The sequence below is a fragment of the Pteropus vampyrus genome, unplaced genomic scaffold, assembly GCF_000151845.1.
Source record: "Pteropus vampyrus isolate Shadow unplaced genomic scaffold, Pvam_2.0 Scaffold353, whole genome shotgun sequence".
NCBI classification, from domain to species: Eukaryota; Metazoa; Chordata; class Mammalia; order Chiroptera; family Pteropodidae; genus Pteropus; species Pteropus vampyrus.
Genome location: NW_011889134.1, coordinates 959,581 through 977,124, shown reverse-complemented (window position 1 = coordinate 977,124; position 17,544 = coordinate 959,581). Strand labels below are relative to the sequence as shown.

The following is a 17,544-nucleotide window of genomic DNA, read 5'->3' as shown; positions in this document are numbered from 1 at the left end:
CTGCCGTGAATTGAGGTATTCATGTATTGAGCCAAGTGTTTCATAGAATCTCATTCTCTTCACAAAAACCCCATGAGGTGTAGGCATCATTATCTACATGTTTATAGCTCAGGAAACTGAGGTCTACACAGGTTTTAACAGCATACCAAAGATCATATTACTGTATTGTGTCAGAGCCCAGGGGCTATAATTCATATTACCCATACTATAGATTCTATTTTCTCATAAAAATAGTAAAAATCTATAGCCCTCTAGATACCTGTTCATTATGAGTTAAGTAGTTTAGGGCCCTTCTGGAGATCTATCAACCACATATAGCTAGGGTTCTTAATTTAAGAATTAGAGGTTCCTAGGATTTGGAGGATTCTAAATGTTGGTTCTATCCAAATTCTTTGTCATTTGGGGATAGAGAGGAGGTCTCCTTTAATCAAATTTTTACAATTGCTGTAGGATCTCCAGAAGGTTAAGAACTATATAATACAACAATTTCTATAGAATCAGAAAATAGAATTTTCCAAAATCCAGATGACTAGTTTATAAGTTCTCATCTGGAACACAACCTTTTTGTAAAGTAGAGATTATGTGTTTTGATTGCTCGAATGAATGAATGAAAATAATTCACTTTAGAGACTAAGTTTTTAAAAAATAGCAATTTTCTCTAGATTCTATAAACAGCGATTCATTCCTTTTACCTCTTAAATGGAAAACTACCTCTTCGTTATGAACCAAATGTTTGTGTACCCCCGAAGTTCATACGTTGAAGCCCTAACCTACTAGTGTGGTGGTTTTCGGAGTTGAGGCCTTTAGGAGGTAATTATGTTTAGATGAGGTCATGAAAATGGGAATGGGGCCCCATGATGGAATTAGTGTCCTTATAAGAAGAGAGAGACCAGAGCCCCTTCTCCCCATCTTGTGAGGCTGAGGATATGGCCAGAAGGTGACTGTCTGCAAGTCAGGGAGAGGGCTCTCACCGGGAACTGAATCTGCTGGCACCTTATCTTGGAGTTTCTCCACAACTACAAGAAATAAATTTCTATTGTTTAAGCCAGTCTGTGGTATTTTGTTATAGGCACCTAAGGTGACTAAGACACTATCCTCTCCCTTCTCCACCTTGGTGACATATATTAAATTGTTCATGTATATGAAAAAAAAAAAAAATTGGAGAAAACCACAATACATTTTAAACATGTCACATTAATTTTCTTCAAGTAATCGTTTTCATTTGGTTCTGCATAGGAAAATGTATGATAGCTTTTCCAAATCAAAGAAGGTTAATATATGTCATTTTGTATCTATCTCCCTCTGCCTTTCAGAGAGGGCGTGCATGTGTGCGTGTGTGTGTCTCTGTCTGTGTGTTGCTGTTGTTGATTTGTGTTTCGAAATGAGTTAAAAATATGGATTTCAACTAGGTGACAGATTTCTGAGCATAAGAGAAAGAACCACATTCTCTTATCTCTGACACCTACCATAAAGCCTTAAACACATTTGGTACTCAGTAAAGGCAAGTTGTGAAACAATAATACAATCTATAATTTTTTCCTAAATTTTCACCTGATTGACTTCTCCAGGAAAGAATTTTTACAAGTTCTATTCACAAATAGCTATTCTTTTTTTCCTTCTTATCTATGGCCTTCATTTTCATGTTGGGATCTGTTAGTGTCTCTCCCTTGGTGTTCCATAAGTAGGCACCGAATAGGATTCATGTTAATTTGATCACTGGCTTCCTTTCATTTCGTTACAGCAAAATGGCTTTTATGACAGCTTGGAGTTGAATATTGGTACTTGGGGAGAATTGAAATGAAGGGAAAATCTTGTTATTAGCCAGTCAGAATATTCAGTTACATTAATAGGACTTTCTAAAATACTTGCAGTTCCACTAAAATATAATCACCTTAGGGCCTAATTCTCGATATTTCACCTTTAATAGTTGTCAAGGGGGTTTTAAACACAGCGGCACATTTGTTGAAAGTAGCACTTGGTGAAAAGAAAAGCATTGCTAGGAAGAGATCTAATCCTGCTGGAGAATTTCCAGAGAGGGTTTTGGAAGAAGTTATCTCAGCCTTTTCTGGAATGTGTCCACTGTCCCCTGGAAGCTGTGGGAGTTCAATGGCTCCTTCCTGTTGACAGGCAGCAAAAGGCCCACTGCAGAGCACAAGTGTGACTCCAAAACACTCCCTGCAGTAAACTGTAGAATTGCATAGTGATAAGACTCTTCCACATTGTAAAAGTGCTGCTTAACCACTGTGTTTTTCAGTGGATTTACAAGAAATGATCCAAAAGATGGAAGAATGCAGTTTTTATTTTTTTATACTGCAAAAAGCTTTTATTAATATTTTTATTATCAAAACATCTGGAATCTGACAACTCCATACTATTTATCTAAAGATTCCAATATTCCATTTTTGAGAATGGAAAGTGGCAAGGAAGTAACCGATATCAGGAGCTTATGATTTAAACCATGGAGGTACAATAGATTTACAGATTTATCTCAGTTATTTACGCCTGCTCATCACAATTCTGTAAACAGGATTTGGTGTTCATAATTCTGACTCTGAAACTTCAAGACTACGAAATGCCTCTGAATCATCAAAGATTAAGTTTTATTTAGGAAGATTTTATTTGATATATTTAATGATTTTCTAATGCTATGAAGACTGACAGGTGTGAGATGTATGATCCCTTGAAGTGAATCAGAACATTAGATGGATCGAAACAGTATTCCCCATTACCTGAGTAATCTGGATGAATGTTTACGGAGAAGTTAGTTAGACAGCTCTGGAAATTTAAAAAGTGAAAACACCAGCATTTAGGTGAAGGGTTAATGTTTTACAAAGGGAGTCATAGTTACGAGTGTTCCTTTCCAGCACCAATCTTCCTTTACAAGCATTTATAGATGCCAGAAAGTCACAACCATGTGTCATTGGATTTGGGGGCAGGAGGAGGAAGATGGTAGATGAATTTTTTTAAAAAATCAATCACTTAGTCTTGTTCACTTTTGTAGACATTTTTAAATGTAACTTTTCATTTTGAAATAATTCTAGATTTATAAGCAGTTGTAAGAAATAATTCAGAGATACCAAGTACCCTTTACCCAGTTTCCCTAATAGTAACGTCTTGCAGAACTGTAGTTCAGTATCACAACCAGCGTACTGACATTGTTACAGTCAAGTTACAAGATACAGAATGGTCTTTCAGTACATGTTGCCCTTTTATAGTCACTTCTACTTTCTTCCTGCCTTCATACCACCTCTTATCCACTGGCAACCACTAATCTCTTCTCCATCTCTATAGTTTTATCTTTTCAAAAATATTATGTTATATAATAAGTGGATTGGCTTTTTTTCACTCAGCATAGTTCTCTGAAGATTTATTCAGGTTGTTAAGTCTATCATTCACCTGTTGATGAACACCTTGGTCGTTTCCAGTTTGAGGCTATTGCAAATAAAGCTGCTGTGAACATTCATATACAGGGTTTTGGATGAATATAAGTCTTCATTTCTCTGTATTAAATGCCCAACAGCTTCAATCCAATGATGGCATAATATTTAATTCTGTGCCTATTACCGTAATTTATTTAGCAGATTACTTCTAGATGGATATTTAAAGGTGCCTTTCCCATTTACTGCTTTTATACCACTGATGACAATCTTATAGGTAAATCTTAAGTATCTTTCCATTTTTAAAGTTTATTTAAAATTTTTTAAAGTAGATCTAATTCCACAGCATTTTCATTATGTTAAATGTCAGCAGTTATTTTCCATCCCCCCCCCTCGCCCCCGCCCATCCCTGCAACCACTAATGTCCTTTCTGTCTGCATGGATTTGTCTATTATAGACATTTCATATAAATAGAATCATATAGTATGTGTTGTTTTTTTTTTTTTAGCAGAGTTTTCAAGGATATAGTAGCATGTATTGGTACTTCAGATATTTTTTATGACTGAATAACATTCCATTATATGGTACATGCTACATTTTGTTTCTTCATTCATCAGTTGGTTGGCATTTGGGTTGCTTCCCTTTTTTGGCTATTCTAAATAATGCCACTGTGAATATTTGTGGCAGGTTTTTACATGGACATATGTTTTCATTTCTCTCGAATATATACCTAGGAATAGAATTTCTGGGTCATATGGTAGCTCTGTGTTCCGCTCTTTGAGAACCCACCAAACTATTTCCATAGCACGTGTACCATTTGACAGTCCCACTAGCAATGTATGACTGTTCCAATTTCTCTACATCCTTGCCAACATTTGTAATTGCCTGTCATTATGATTATAGCCATTCTGGTGGGTGTTATGTGGATCTTCTTAAAAGAGAAAGGGCCAGAGCTGTTTGGGCTATGCTAACTTGCTGGTGGTTGACCCTTCTGACCTACCAGGTATGAAAACCACTCTTGCACTGCTAATGTCGAAGTTCTCAGTCCTGTGAGCCAGCTGTCTCTGTACTTCTGTGGAAGAGGAAGTTGTGAACCTGCCTGCCCCTTCTGCCAGAGCACCTGCTTGGCTGTGCAGTTTTGTGAGGAGTCCACTCAGTCATGCCCACCATCCTTTGAGCCGTGATGGAAGGGCCTTCAGCAGAGGCCCAGAGAGAGTACCTGTCAGTGGTTTGTGGACTCGATAGCTGTTTTGAAACAAATTTGTAGAAACTCTTACACTGAAAAATTTCCTTGCTAGTTTGTATCATGAGAACAATTGTTTTACTTTTTTCACAGAAAAAAAAAAAAGTTTTTCTTGGATACTGTGAGATAAAGACTAAAAAGGCTTGTGCTTTTCATTTTCATAGGGAACATTTCAAAATTCATTGCAGATTATAAGCTGCCAAAACGATAGCTTGAAAATGCACAATATTTGGATGTAGTAGGGTAGTGTCCCTAGGACTTTTTCTTTATTGTTGCATCCCAGGAAATCCCCAAGTTCCAATAAACCACCCTAAGTCACATAATCCTGCAATTAACTAAATAGCTCTGTTTGTTGCTTGACCACGTTACTTAAAATCTCTGAATTTTAGTTTCCTCATCTATAAAATGAGGATAATTCCTTATTGGGTTTTTGAAAAGCTAAATGTATACAATCGATAATAAGTGTTACCACTCTTATCTTTAGGTGTTAGGCTAGTAATAAAAGTGTTGTATTGTTTTCATAACAAATTTTATACTTTAGATAACAAGCCTTTTCATTTCCTTCCCAGTTCCAATTAAATCAAGGGGGAAGCATTTATTTTTTTAGGGCCATGCTTCTAATTGGTGCTTTGATTGTGTGTAGTAACCAAACGGAAAGCTAGCGAAGGGGGAGTTGACTTTTAGGAACCTCTTTCCCCAACCCCACTGACCTCATTAGTTTCTAAGCATATTGTCTTTTGCTGAGTAACAAACTACTGCACAATTTAGCAGCTTAAAACAGCAACCATTATCTCTCACAGTGTGAGGATCAGGAATTCCAGAGACGCTTAGCCAGATGGTTCTTTCTGGCCCAGGGTCTTTCATGAGATTGCATTCATGGCTGCAGTCATCTGAAGCTGACTGGGGCCAAAGGACCTGCTTCCAAGCTCACTCAGGTAGTTATTGGCAGAGGGCCTCAGTTTCTTTCCACATTGGCCTCCCCATAGGATTACTCCTAAGCATGGCAGCTGGCTTCCCGCAGGGCTAGTGATCTGAGAAACAGAGACAGACACACTGCCTGATCAAGATGAAAGTCACAATGTCTTTTATAACCTAAATGTAGAAGGGACATACCATCCTTTTTGCTGTATTCTGTTGGTTGCACATGCAGCCCCAGTTCACTGTAGGAGAGGCTCCATCTTAGAGGATACCAAATTCACTTGAAATCGTAATCCTCTAATCCAGGTAGTGAATGGGGCCTGCGCCAGAGCCCACATTTCAGCCAGTGTCCAGATTCTTCCCATTGCTTTCACCTTGTCTCCTTCCAAGGAGTATTCAGGTCACTCTGACCCCAAGTGTGTGTCATGATTTCTGGCAATAGCAGCCACTCGATGGCACCCCACACTACTCCAGTTAAATATGATTAAATAGTAGTTGCTAAATTCCTTCTCTGTGCTACAAACAGCTGCTGAGGATTATAGGAAGCAAGAGAGATATGTTCCCTCTCTGAGCTTTACGAATTTGGCCACCACGGACACCTGGTTCAGGAAGCGACAGAGGATAAAGAGTCTCTCCTGTTGACAATGGTATTCTTTATAACAACATTCCAGAATGGAGAAAGAGCTTACACTACTTATTGCATGCTGATTGTTTTAAAAAGACACATTTCTCAGGCTCTAGACTGTTGAATCAGAATTTCTAGGAGTGAGTCCCAGAATCCTGTTTTTGTTGTTGTTGTTGTTGTTTTAAGCTCCTAGATGATTTTGAGATGCAGACAGATTTGACAACCTATTGATATGAAACTCTAAACGGCATGAAGGCATTCATTCAGTCAGTCATAGTTTCAACCAGTAATCAGCAGTCTGCCAGGCATAGCAGGTTCCAGGTTCTCTGGAGATACAAATGGGGACATCAGAGGTTTTTACTATAGAAGAGCTTAGCACTTAATGGGATTATGAACAGATAAACAGATAATTACAGTATAACCAATAATTATAACACTTAAAATGTGTGTGTGTGTGCGTGTGCGTATGCGCGTGCGTGTGCATGTGTGTGCATGCCTATAATTTAATCACTGATTGAGACATAGTGGAAGTGATGATGGGTATATGAAAATGAGGCCGAGAAGGATTGCCACCCCTTTTTCCACTGTCTTCCCCTCTAGGTCTTTCTTTGATAGTGTTATTTATTCTGTATCTTATTCTCATGGTTAAAGCTATACGAACTCAAACGCTACTAATACATATTGTCACCATCCTCTTGACAATAACATGTGAGGATGCTCCCTTGAAAGGTTATATGGAGTATTTTAAGAGTAGTAGGTTATAAGATAAAAGACCTCAGTTCAAACTTTAGCTCCAACCAAGCTCTGTGACTGACAACTCCACCACCTCTCCAGTGGTAGTATATGAATAAATTCATTGGGCATCTACTATATGCTAGTTGCTGGGAATACAAAAAAAAATGCATACAAGATACGGACTGACTTCTGCTCTGTCCTAAGGATGGTATGAACACTGATCTTCTATTCACAAAGAAGTCAATGACCAGCACCCCCTTAACATTCTAGAGGAATTTATCTAGAGACTCTTATCATTGATGTGATTCCATCCAAAGTAGAGAATAACAGCTATGAGGTATAGATATGGGCAAGTTTCATGGCCCATAGATTTTCCAGTGAACTCTGGTTTAGCAAAACTCTCATAAACATTGAATGTGAAGTTGGTCAATGCCAAAGGTCTTTATAATGACGATAGTAATACAAATATTTTTGCAGCATTTATTGTGTGCCATGCACTAGTTTAAGCATTTTATATAAACTCATTTAATCACATGAGGAAGGTACTAACTATAATTACCTATTTTACAAATGAGGAAGCTAATGCCTGTTAAGGTTAAGTAACTTGCCTGAAGCTATAGGGATAGTAAGTTATGGAGCAGGAATGTGAACCCAGGCTATCTGGCCCCAGGGTGTGTGTTCCTAACCACTGCTACCCAAAAGGGATTGACCCACAGGTATCTGCATACTGCTTGCTCTTTTAAGTTTCAAGAGGGCAGAGGTCATGTCTAAACCCTGTCATTTTCATTTTCCTTGATGAGCAATACTTGGCACATAATGGGCACTCATTAAGTATTTGTTAATTTAGTGAGTCAGCTGCCTTTCAAATGACTGCTAGAGTGAAGGGCAGTCATATTGTGAAAGATTGGGGAGATGGATAAAAATAAAGTTGATCCTGGCACTTGATGGATCTTTTTACCTTATCTCACTATCTAGCCTTGTGGGGATTAATTAGTTACTGTCAGCAAGCAGTTTGAGAGCAGAATTCTAAGTCCATCTGCAGCCATCTGGCCTTGATCCACCAGCACGGAGCATTCGGTGTGTGGATCAGCATTGTCTTTTTCCCAGTGGCAGGGCGTGCGTCAACCCAAGCAAAATCATCACTGCTTCTTGTTCTCGTTTCAAATGAAAACTGTCGTTATCTTTGTAATAAAACTCTACAAGAGTCATTTTCTCCAGTGAATTCCTCTCCAAATGCTTTTTTGGTTAAGGGAATGGATATGTGGGTTCCTTATCTCTGCCCCCCCAACCCCACCCCCACCACTCCCCCCCACTGAGAACTGGAGGGAGAACTTTGAATTCGATGATACAGTCTGTTCTTTCTCTCTGAATAAGAATTTCCCTAGAATATAGTTCTGAGTTCATGTTACACTCCTTCCTGCTGCTGAAAAAAGTTATCTACATCTGAGTTTCTTAGATCACGTATATTTATGTATTGCCTTCCAAAACTAGAAAAGTATACCTCTTTCCCTAAGTGGAGAAGAAATTTTTTTGAATGTTTAAGAAAGATATATGTTGTGGGTGTGTAGTATTGCTTTGGTATTTGTTTCTTTCACACCTTGTAAAATGCCTTCTCTAAACAGGAGTAGAATATCTTTGTTAGCATTCCAGATCACTAGTGTGGAAGAGGACCTTTTCTCTGAGGAAATACCTTCTGTAACTGGGATTTAGTCTATGTTGTAGTCCATGTTTTAAGAAGCTGCCATTGTGGGTTTATGGGTGTCAATGCTTGACATTGTTTTCCCTCTTTTTTATTTTATAATAGCAGGTATGTTGGCTCATAGTATCACCAACAGATAATTATTGTACACATAAAACAAATTGGAGTACTTGCTCTTGAAGGATTTGGGCTTTATCTGAGGAGGTACCGAGTGCATTCTCGTAATACCTTGAAAACATAATCCAGGTTTTCTAAAAATTGAAGTTGCTGTATGCTAACTGAGTTGTCCAGACAGTGAAGCTACAAGAGGAGGCCAAGGGGGAAAGCCGTTGTAACGTCTCATCTGGGCCTGGGACAAGGGGAGGAATGACCACAGATGATTCATTTAAGATCAAAGACACTGGGGTGATTCTTCACTGCTTTAGAAGAATGTCCTTCTCCAGGAATGGTTAAAGTAGTACTTTTTAATTAACTAGTGGCAACCAAGGAGTGGGAGGTAGGGGCTTCTTTTTTAACCTGCCTAATCTTATTTTTGTATATGGTAACACTAAGTTTTGCAACATTTAAAATTCTCCTCCCTCCGCTGCAAGATGTCCATGATACCAGAATGAGGTTGTTCAGCCTTCTTTAACTACAGAGCTAACCTGTAGCAGTACTTTATAGTGCATATCAATGCCCTAATTTTGTATTTACTTACCTGAGACCCCCAATAGGGCTATGTCTTTTTCTACATATACAATGTATGATAAAATGACTCATCAGAATATTAACAAGAGTTATGCCCTTAGAATGGAGGTTAGCAAGTATGGGAATCCTGTTGGTGGGGGCGCAGACAGAAGAATAAGCATAGATTCCTGGATTGTCAGAATGACAGTTCCACTGTTGATGTGGCAGATACTTCTGTCCAGCCAGGATTTTATGTGGAGTCATTTATTTAAATGCCGGCATTCTAAAGGAATTCTGTTGTCAATTTACTTTCTTATCTGAGAGCATGTTAGTACTTAGATATTCTTTCTCTTATGGCAGGGGTCCCTAACCACCCCCCCCCGGCCCCCACTGTAGCCCTGGAATGGTACTTGTCTGTAGCCAGTGAGGAAGGGGCCGCACAGCAAGAGGTGAGTGGCAGGCAAGGATGTGAAGCTTCATCTGTATTTGCAGCTGTTCCCCAGCGTTAGCATCACCACCTCAGCTCCTCCACCTCAGATCATCAGGCATTAGATTCTCATAGGAGCACCGGTCCCTGGTGCCAGAAAGGTTGGAGACTGTTGCCCTATGGTCTTTATGACAGTGTTTTATATTTTAACATTTCTGAGCAAGGTGTGGTTGGTTATTTTCCTCCTCATTCCTGAGCTGATTTTCTCCAACCTGGAGAAACCTTTTTAAATTTGAGAAGCAGTATCGTGACTGCCAAGTTAAAGTGCCATGTAATTTTTTTGTGTTATTGGCAGCCAATCTGAAGAATGTTCCCATGCCTCTTAACAAAAGTTGAATGTTAAAAGGGATGAATGTGTAGGAGAGCAAAGAAAATGGAAGGAAATTTCATCATGACCCCTTGTCTCTTATAGGGCTAGCTCAATTGACTTATTTTTAGATGAACTGTGGCAATTCAAAAAATAAATAAAACAGGATGTGATGAGGAAGTCATGCTGAAGAGTAGGTAAACGTCTGTAATAAACATGTTTTTAAACCAGAAGCAACACGACTTGACTGATTTCACAGGAAAGGGGGCCTTCAAAGCAAGCTGACTACTTCCTGCTGCCATTGCCTTAGCAGCAAAAAAAAACAAGGCTTGACCCTAAATATCTTTACTGCTAAGGATCTTTAAAGTCAGCAAAAAGCCTAGTTGTGGGTTTAAGAAATTAACTTTCTGTACTCTAATAATTTTTTTTTAAATCTTGGTATCTTTTAAAACAGATTTGCTTTAAGATCCCAGTAGTTTTCATTTGCAGAGTAGCTTTTTTTCTCCTGCTCCAGATGTAAATGGCCCAAGTGATTATTAGCATTTGCATTTTTACTGAGGCAGGTAGGTTCATCTTGAGAACTATAATGGAAGCAACTTTCTGTGCCACCTCTCATTAACCCCAGCAGCCTTCTTGCATTGATACCCCACCCCCATACTCTCACATTTTGTTGTCCCTCTTGGGAGCCAAATGGAAAAGGATGGGGGGCGCGGGGGACTAGTTTTCTGGAAAGCTTATTGTAGTATCTTTTTTCAGACAGGCCTCTAGCAAACTCTGTTTGATATTAGATCAAAGTGAACACTGATGCTTATTTAACCTCACACAGATGATTCACCTGGGCATACTGCTCCTGCAGAGAGCTAACAGATGGATTTTCTTCATGAGCACTGCTCTCTTTAGGGGATTTGGTTTTTGCCCTTTGTGTTTTGCTTGCGTCAGTATTTCCAGGTTTCTGTATCTTGTGCTATGGTAGTTTCGGTGTTTCTCTAGAATTCAGGCCCCAGGCTCACCTAAATCCTAAAACTCAGTCCTTGTCGCAGGGCATATTCTTGGCACATGTACAGTACTTACTCTAAGTGATGGTGTGCTGAACTCTGCCACATCCACTTTTAATATAGGGTAATTAATTTATAGAGAATGACCAGCCCCAATTAATTTTTTTCTTTAGATACGGTGACGCACAATTATAATACAGTTGCGTGGTTACCGAAGACACTCTTGAATTTGATAGTGGGAAGTGGCTTTCAACTATGAGTGTCTTTTGGAAAATATGCATAAAAGAGGAATTCTTTAAAATCTGTTCTAATTTATATACCTGTCTCTGTTTCCTACCCTTATCCTGTTTTCACAGTTATCATTTTCTGTATATGGCCCTTGAATTAGTGAGTGAATAGCTTTTGGATACTCTCATGGTTGGAAATTTTTTTTTAATGGATCCTGTTATTCTCTGTCATGACATGTAATGCTGGGAAGCCCCATAGGTTGAGTGAGTGTCACAGACTTCTGGTTAAATTAAAGAAGGGGAAGCCATGCTTGGCTTATCGTCAATGTGGTCTGGTTCCTGGAAGGTGCTGAACAACCCCTGTTCCTATGGGGAACCAGCCAGACCAAAGAATGACTTATTCTTTTGTTGCGTTTAGGACCAAATCTCTTCCACGGGCCCAGTGCCTGGGCTTGGTCCCTGCTAGTACAATTGTACAGAGCAGCTGTGATCCCACATGGCCCAACTTGCCCAAGCTGCATGTAGAATGACTCAGATTATAGAGAAGTGATGTCACTGGTCCACATGCAGCTTGGAAGATGAGGAACTGTAGCAGTCAGGCAGGCTCTGCAGCCCTGGCATAGTGGGTTGGACATCTTGTACAAAGTGGGTCATGCTGTTCCCATGATTCCAGATCAATAGGCAAAAGGTTTTGCAGGGCCCCATGCCTCCCCTTCCTTCAGAGAAGTACAAAAGATTATGGCTCAGCGCACAGGCCACTCAGCAAATACCTAACTCATTCAGTGGGGCAGGCCGGCCTAGCAGTGAAGAATTCATTTGCTGAGACCTTTTGTACTGTTCCTGTGGCACAAGTAGATAGGCTCAGCAAGAGAGATGAGAAGGAAAAGGGCATGGTGCTGGCAGGTGAGCTCTAGCCTGGAGGCTGAGGGCATGGTGACAGTGAGAGCATTTAAAGATTGGCACCTTCTTCTTTTCCCAGCCTGTTGGCCACATTGCTCTCTGCATGTTGTGCCATGTGATTGATGTCTGTGAACTACTGCTGAGTGAGGTCTGGGCGCCAGGCAGGGAGTGGAGCATGAGCCTCCGGAGTGACTGCCTGCCCTTTACCCCTGGCCTGGCCTGTGATCCTTGAACATGCCACACAACCCTCACCATAAGGCTACTGCACTCACCTGGGTCTCTAACTGAGATGCCCTTTCTCTTGATAGACAGGTGGCTTGCTCTCTCAACCTGCTCTGCTCCGTTGTCACCTTCTCAGGGCAACATTCTCTAACTACATTTTCCAAAGTAAATTCCCACTCTGTGATTCCACCCTCTTTACCCCACTTTATTTATTTATTTATTTATTTATTTACTTACTTACTTACTTACTTACTTATTTTTGCCAACGGTACTGTATATAACTTATTTTATATGTGTGTGTTTCTACCCAAGCCTAGAACTTGTTCCCTCAGGGCCTTAGTGCCTGGCACCCAGTGTGTGGTATGAATGAAAAAATGAATGCATGGTAGCGGTAGCAAGGGATGCTAAACTTGTGCCTGGCTAGACAGAAACATGACGTTGTACAGAGTAAATGATGAAAATAAAACTTTGGTAAAGATGTTTCTTGGTAACCTGTGTAAAAACAAACAACCCTGTCTAAGAAGGTTGTAGTACATGTCTAGTCATGGGCATAGTATGAGGAGTTTGGGGAAAACCTTTAACATGGCAGAGTCCAGCACAGAACCAGGCCCGTGATTAACAGATCAGGACTCTGCTGATAAGGAGCCTGTGTTCTAGGGGCCATCTCTGCCCATCTTTCCTCCCTTTTCAACATAGACATTTAAAGCATAACAAACAACTCTGAAAATTATGGTGGTTATTTTCCTCATATGTCTTTAGAGGATATTTTGCTAGTTGTTTTATATATTCCTGAGTTTGATTGTGAAAGGTTCTGCAAACCTAAGAGAAGAATTCTCAAGCTGAGAAGAAATGCAGTCTAAGAACAGATATGCCATTGCTGACAAAATCACCGTGTGCTTTTGTAGAGAAGATGGCCCATGTTAGAAAGACGAAGCAGCGCTCCTGTGCCTGCCAGCTTCTGCGGAGCCTCTGTTCAAGCTGGGTTTAGACTTGGATTATTCAGGACAGATGGCTTGTAATAGAATTTTTTTGGTATCTCCAAATACTAAATTCTGCACTCTTTGGTAGCCTGCTGCTGAGTTCAGTTCACTTGGACTGAAATTTTACCGTATGTTTAATCAAGCTGCTTTTCTGTTGCCATGATGTTAGCCTAGATTCTCAAGTTCAACTTTGTCCTAGGCGTTGTCCTCATAATAATAGGTCACTTATACCAATTCCTAAGCCTCCTTTTTTTCTAAGTCCACTAATGTTCTCCCACCTCCCCCGTGCCTCAACTCCATCCCACAGGTCTGTTTCCTATCATTTTTAAACATTTCTTTACTCTTGTTTCCAGATTTTCCACATCCTCTTTACATGAAAATCAAAACTGGTTACAGCTCTCTGAAAGGCCTCTTAGTTAAAAATTATGATTCTCTTACTGCTTTTGTCAGGGATATTCCTGATGTTAGATACCAGAATACTGTTATTTGAATATTATTTTTATAACTTGGTATGAAGCATGTATATACAGCTTGTTTTTTAACATGCATCATTCTAACATCTACTCGTTTGCAAACAATTTTGTATTTCTTTTACGCATCTGGCTGCTTTCCCTGTCGTGAAAGTCTAGTTTGTTCCGGGTCTCCGGGTATGCTCCTTTGTGTTTATTCCAGTTCAGCAATTTTTTTGTACACAATAGGTGTTTGATATTTGTGTATTCGATGAGATGTTCATTTTAGCCTTGTCTTTCATGTTTAGTTAATGTCTTATACTGACAGGTTCCTCTCTCCTGGCAAGTTAACTCCCTCAGCTTTGTTGCTGTCCCCCTGGGCTATGTTGTAGGTTGTCACTACGAATGTGGGCTCCCCGATGGCGTTTAGTAGTTGGAGCCAGGGACAGAATGTCAGCAGTAGCCCTGTTGAAAAGCCCTGGCAGCCACACATGGTAGTATTCATTATGGGGTTGAACCTGTGGCAGACACATGGTGGGAAACATTTATTGCGGGCTTACTGCATGCCAGGCACTGTCCTGAGTATCTATGTGTATTAAATCATTTGACCTTCTTAACAACCTTTGAGGCAATTACTTTACTCTTTCTCCCATTTTACAGATAGGTGGTTAAATAACTTGTCCAAAGTCACATTGCTAGTAAGTAGAAAAAATAGGTTTCAAACCCAAATTGTCTGATGAAGAGCTCAGCATTGAGCTACTTTATCGCCTGCTAGCCTGTTATGCCTCTATACCTGCTTTCAGCTCTTTTGTCCTTATTACCTGGTTGTTAAACTGATTAGTACTCTGTATACTCATCCAGTAAGAGCAGGGTCTAAATTAAAATGTCTTGGAAGAAGGTAAATCTATCCTTAGTGGACACCTTGGACAGCTGTCCATCAGTAATTCTTTCAGTAGTCATGGTGTTTACAACCTTGTTCCTCCTTGAGCCAAGTCTTTTTATTTTCTTTTGATTCGAGTGCAAGTGTCCTCCATTTTCATGCCCTACTATCCATCACAGATGAATTTAAATTGTGTTAGAGTGATTTAGATTTCACAAAAACATAAAGGTTGTATTCCAAAACTTGTATTTTTCTGGATGATTTTCAATTGATGATGAAAAAATAGTTAAGGTTAAATTATTTTTTAACTGCAGGACGACTTCTAATAGCCTTTAATAAATACAACAATTCTTATTTAAGGATAGAATCCTTTTTAAGAGGAGTTCTGTTGAGGAATGTAAAGTTCAACCGACTCTCTGCAAGATTTTATAGAATTTCTGTCCCCTGAAAAAGTTCAACCTGGAGGAAGATAATGGCTCAGGACAAGAATGGTCTTAGGGATGTTGTATGTTAAAAATCCATTTACTTTTTGAATTTCAGAAGTGACCTAACAGTGTGGTTGTATAACTATTGAGGGACAAAGTGACATATCTAATTGTTGGCAATTGGACATGTAGGAGCTGGTACCTTCTTGGTTTCCAGTCACAGACTGAGGGAGTCATATCCTCCCCCAGGGCGAGACATAGATATCAGGATAGAACACTGGTGGCTACTGCTTTCAGTGTCATTGATGGCTCTACCTTTCTCTGTCTCACAATTGGGCTGGGCTGGATTGACTCATTTCTAACTACCAGAGCCCACTGGGTAATTTCATGGATAAACTATAAAGTAGAAGTTTATCCATGCATTAGGCAAAGAATACATATGCTTCAGTGTGGCGAGCCAAGGAAGAGAAGTAGCATTAAATGATTAATAGCTTAGTTAATAAAACTAATTTTTGCCTTTGCTCTTGGAGGGTAAAATATTTATGATTATTTCTGTAAGAGTAAAGTTGAAAATGTATGCCTCCTAACGTTAATATAGAAAATCTAGTCAGTACACATATGAAAAAATGCCTAGCTATCCTATAAATGTATATCTTAAATAGGAGGTAAATGTTGGGGTTTATAAAATCTTAGAAGATAGAAATAGATGGATAACTATTGATATGATACTATCCTCAAGATATTTTATTAAGTGAAAACAACCAAGTAATATATGGCAGGTCCTCCAGTAACATCGTTTCATTATAATGTTGATGAGATGCTGAACTTAACTCTTGTTTATGTCAGTTTAGCCTCTGGTAAAAACAGTTTCATTTATATGTTGTTCTGCCACAATTCCAAGAACCTATTGACAACGGTAAGTAAGAACTTACTATATATACACTTTTCAGTATAACAGTGTTTTTTTAAGTTTTTTTTTTTTTTTTTACTATGAGCCTCACACAATAGGAATATATTTTACATTATAGCTGAGTACATCATACTTATAAATATGATACAGTAACAGTGAAAGTTTATGAGACAATATTCATTCTCACTCTGATTATTATGATCAGTTTATTATTTTTATTGCCAAGTTGACTTGATCATCTAATGGGTGATCTACATCTACAGTTCACAACTGTAAAAACACCAATTTGGCATGACCTTTAGTGCTCAAAAAAAAAAAAAATCTTTGGAAGTATACCCAGCAAATATTGTCATTAGGTTCTTTCTGACGGTGAGGCTTTAGGGATTGTTTGGAGGGAAGTGATGAAATTTTTTTTTAACCGTGTCATTTCATTTTTAATATGAGTTTTTTACTATGTGTATGAAATATAATGAACAAAAGTAACAAGCGGAGGAAACCGTCTTTTCACTGAGGCATTCCTTCCTGTGATACAGCTTTTCCTGTCTGTGTCTTAGCTCAGGCTTTGGTTCTTGCCCAGGTGGAATCGGCTCCTGTCTGCCACCTTTCAGTCCAGTTCCACTCTTCTCCTCACTGAGATTTCAGCTTCACAGAAAGTGTTTTTATGGAACTGAGAAAAGAAGTTCAGACTGGCACTTTGTTTATAAAGCGAATTCACAGGATTGTATGTTTCCTTTTGATTTTCATATTAGAACTAGCACGTGTTACTTTTGTGAGTTTAAAAAAAAAATTTTGTTCTAACATGAGTAATTTAACCTTTGAAAAGAATTTGTTCTTGTTCTTTTATGAAAAAAAAATACTGTGTAAGAAGCATTTTGAGTGGCGATTAATCACTGTCTTTTTTTCTCAACAGGTTTTAAAATGGAAAATTTTGATGCATCACTTAGTACCTATTTCAAGGCACTGCTAGGCCCCCGAGGTAAGGTGGTTTTTGGTTTTGCTCACTTTTTCCCTACCCTCACCATAACCACTTGTAAATATTGCATGATGAGATTCTAGAAAACATTAGCATTTTCTGTGATGACTCATGCTTTGTCCTGGATAACAAGGGGCTTGGAGAAGTCCTCTGACTGTTATTGAACTGGTGCAGTGTCCTCTGGCTGTTGCAACTGAGACACAGCTCGCTTAGGCTGGAGATAAAGCTTGTAGCCTGAGTATGCCACAGATCTCTCCACTATCACCAGTATGTTTTCCTCAATTCTTGTCAGTCTCCAGCTGAAACTGGCTTCCAAAATGCCCTGCTGAAATGAGTTTGAAACGCTCCCTTTTTTATCATTTTAGGGCTTTTTAATGTTCTTTCATGTTCTAGCATGTCAACAAGTAAATATATATACCTGGATTCACTTATACTCCTCTTAGTCGTTTATTATCTCGTAGGAAGTAAATCAGCTCTGTATTACCTTCCTTTAATGTCATCTATAATGTCTCTTAATGTCTTATCT

At 39.1% G+C, this 17,544-nt stretch overlaps 1 protein-coding gene across 3 annotated transcripts in view; it reads left to right on the top strand.

The window, feature by feature from the left end:
• The window catches only part of ELOVL5 (ELOVL fatty acid elongase 5), a 70,262-nt gene that overhangs the window by 26,115 nt on the left and 26,603 nt on the right, over positions 1–17,544 (top strand). For all 3 annotated transcript variants that reach the window (XM_011379088.2, XM_023522656.1, XM_011379085.2), the window contains one exon: positions 16,956–17,021. In XM_011379088.2, the coding sequence (XP_011377390.1) occupies positions 16,964–17,021 (58 nt within the window). In that variant the 5' untranslated portion in view covers positions 16,956–16,963. The remainder of the gene's footprint in view (positions 1–16,955; positions 17,022–17,544) is intronic.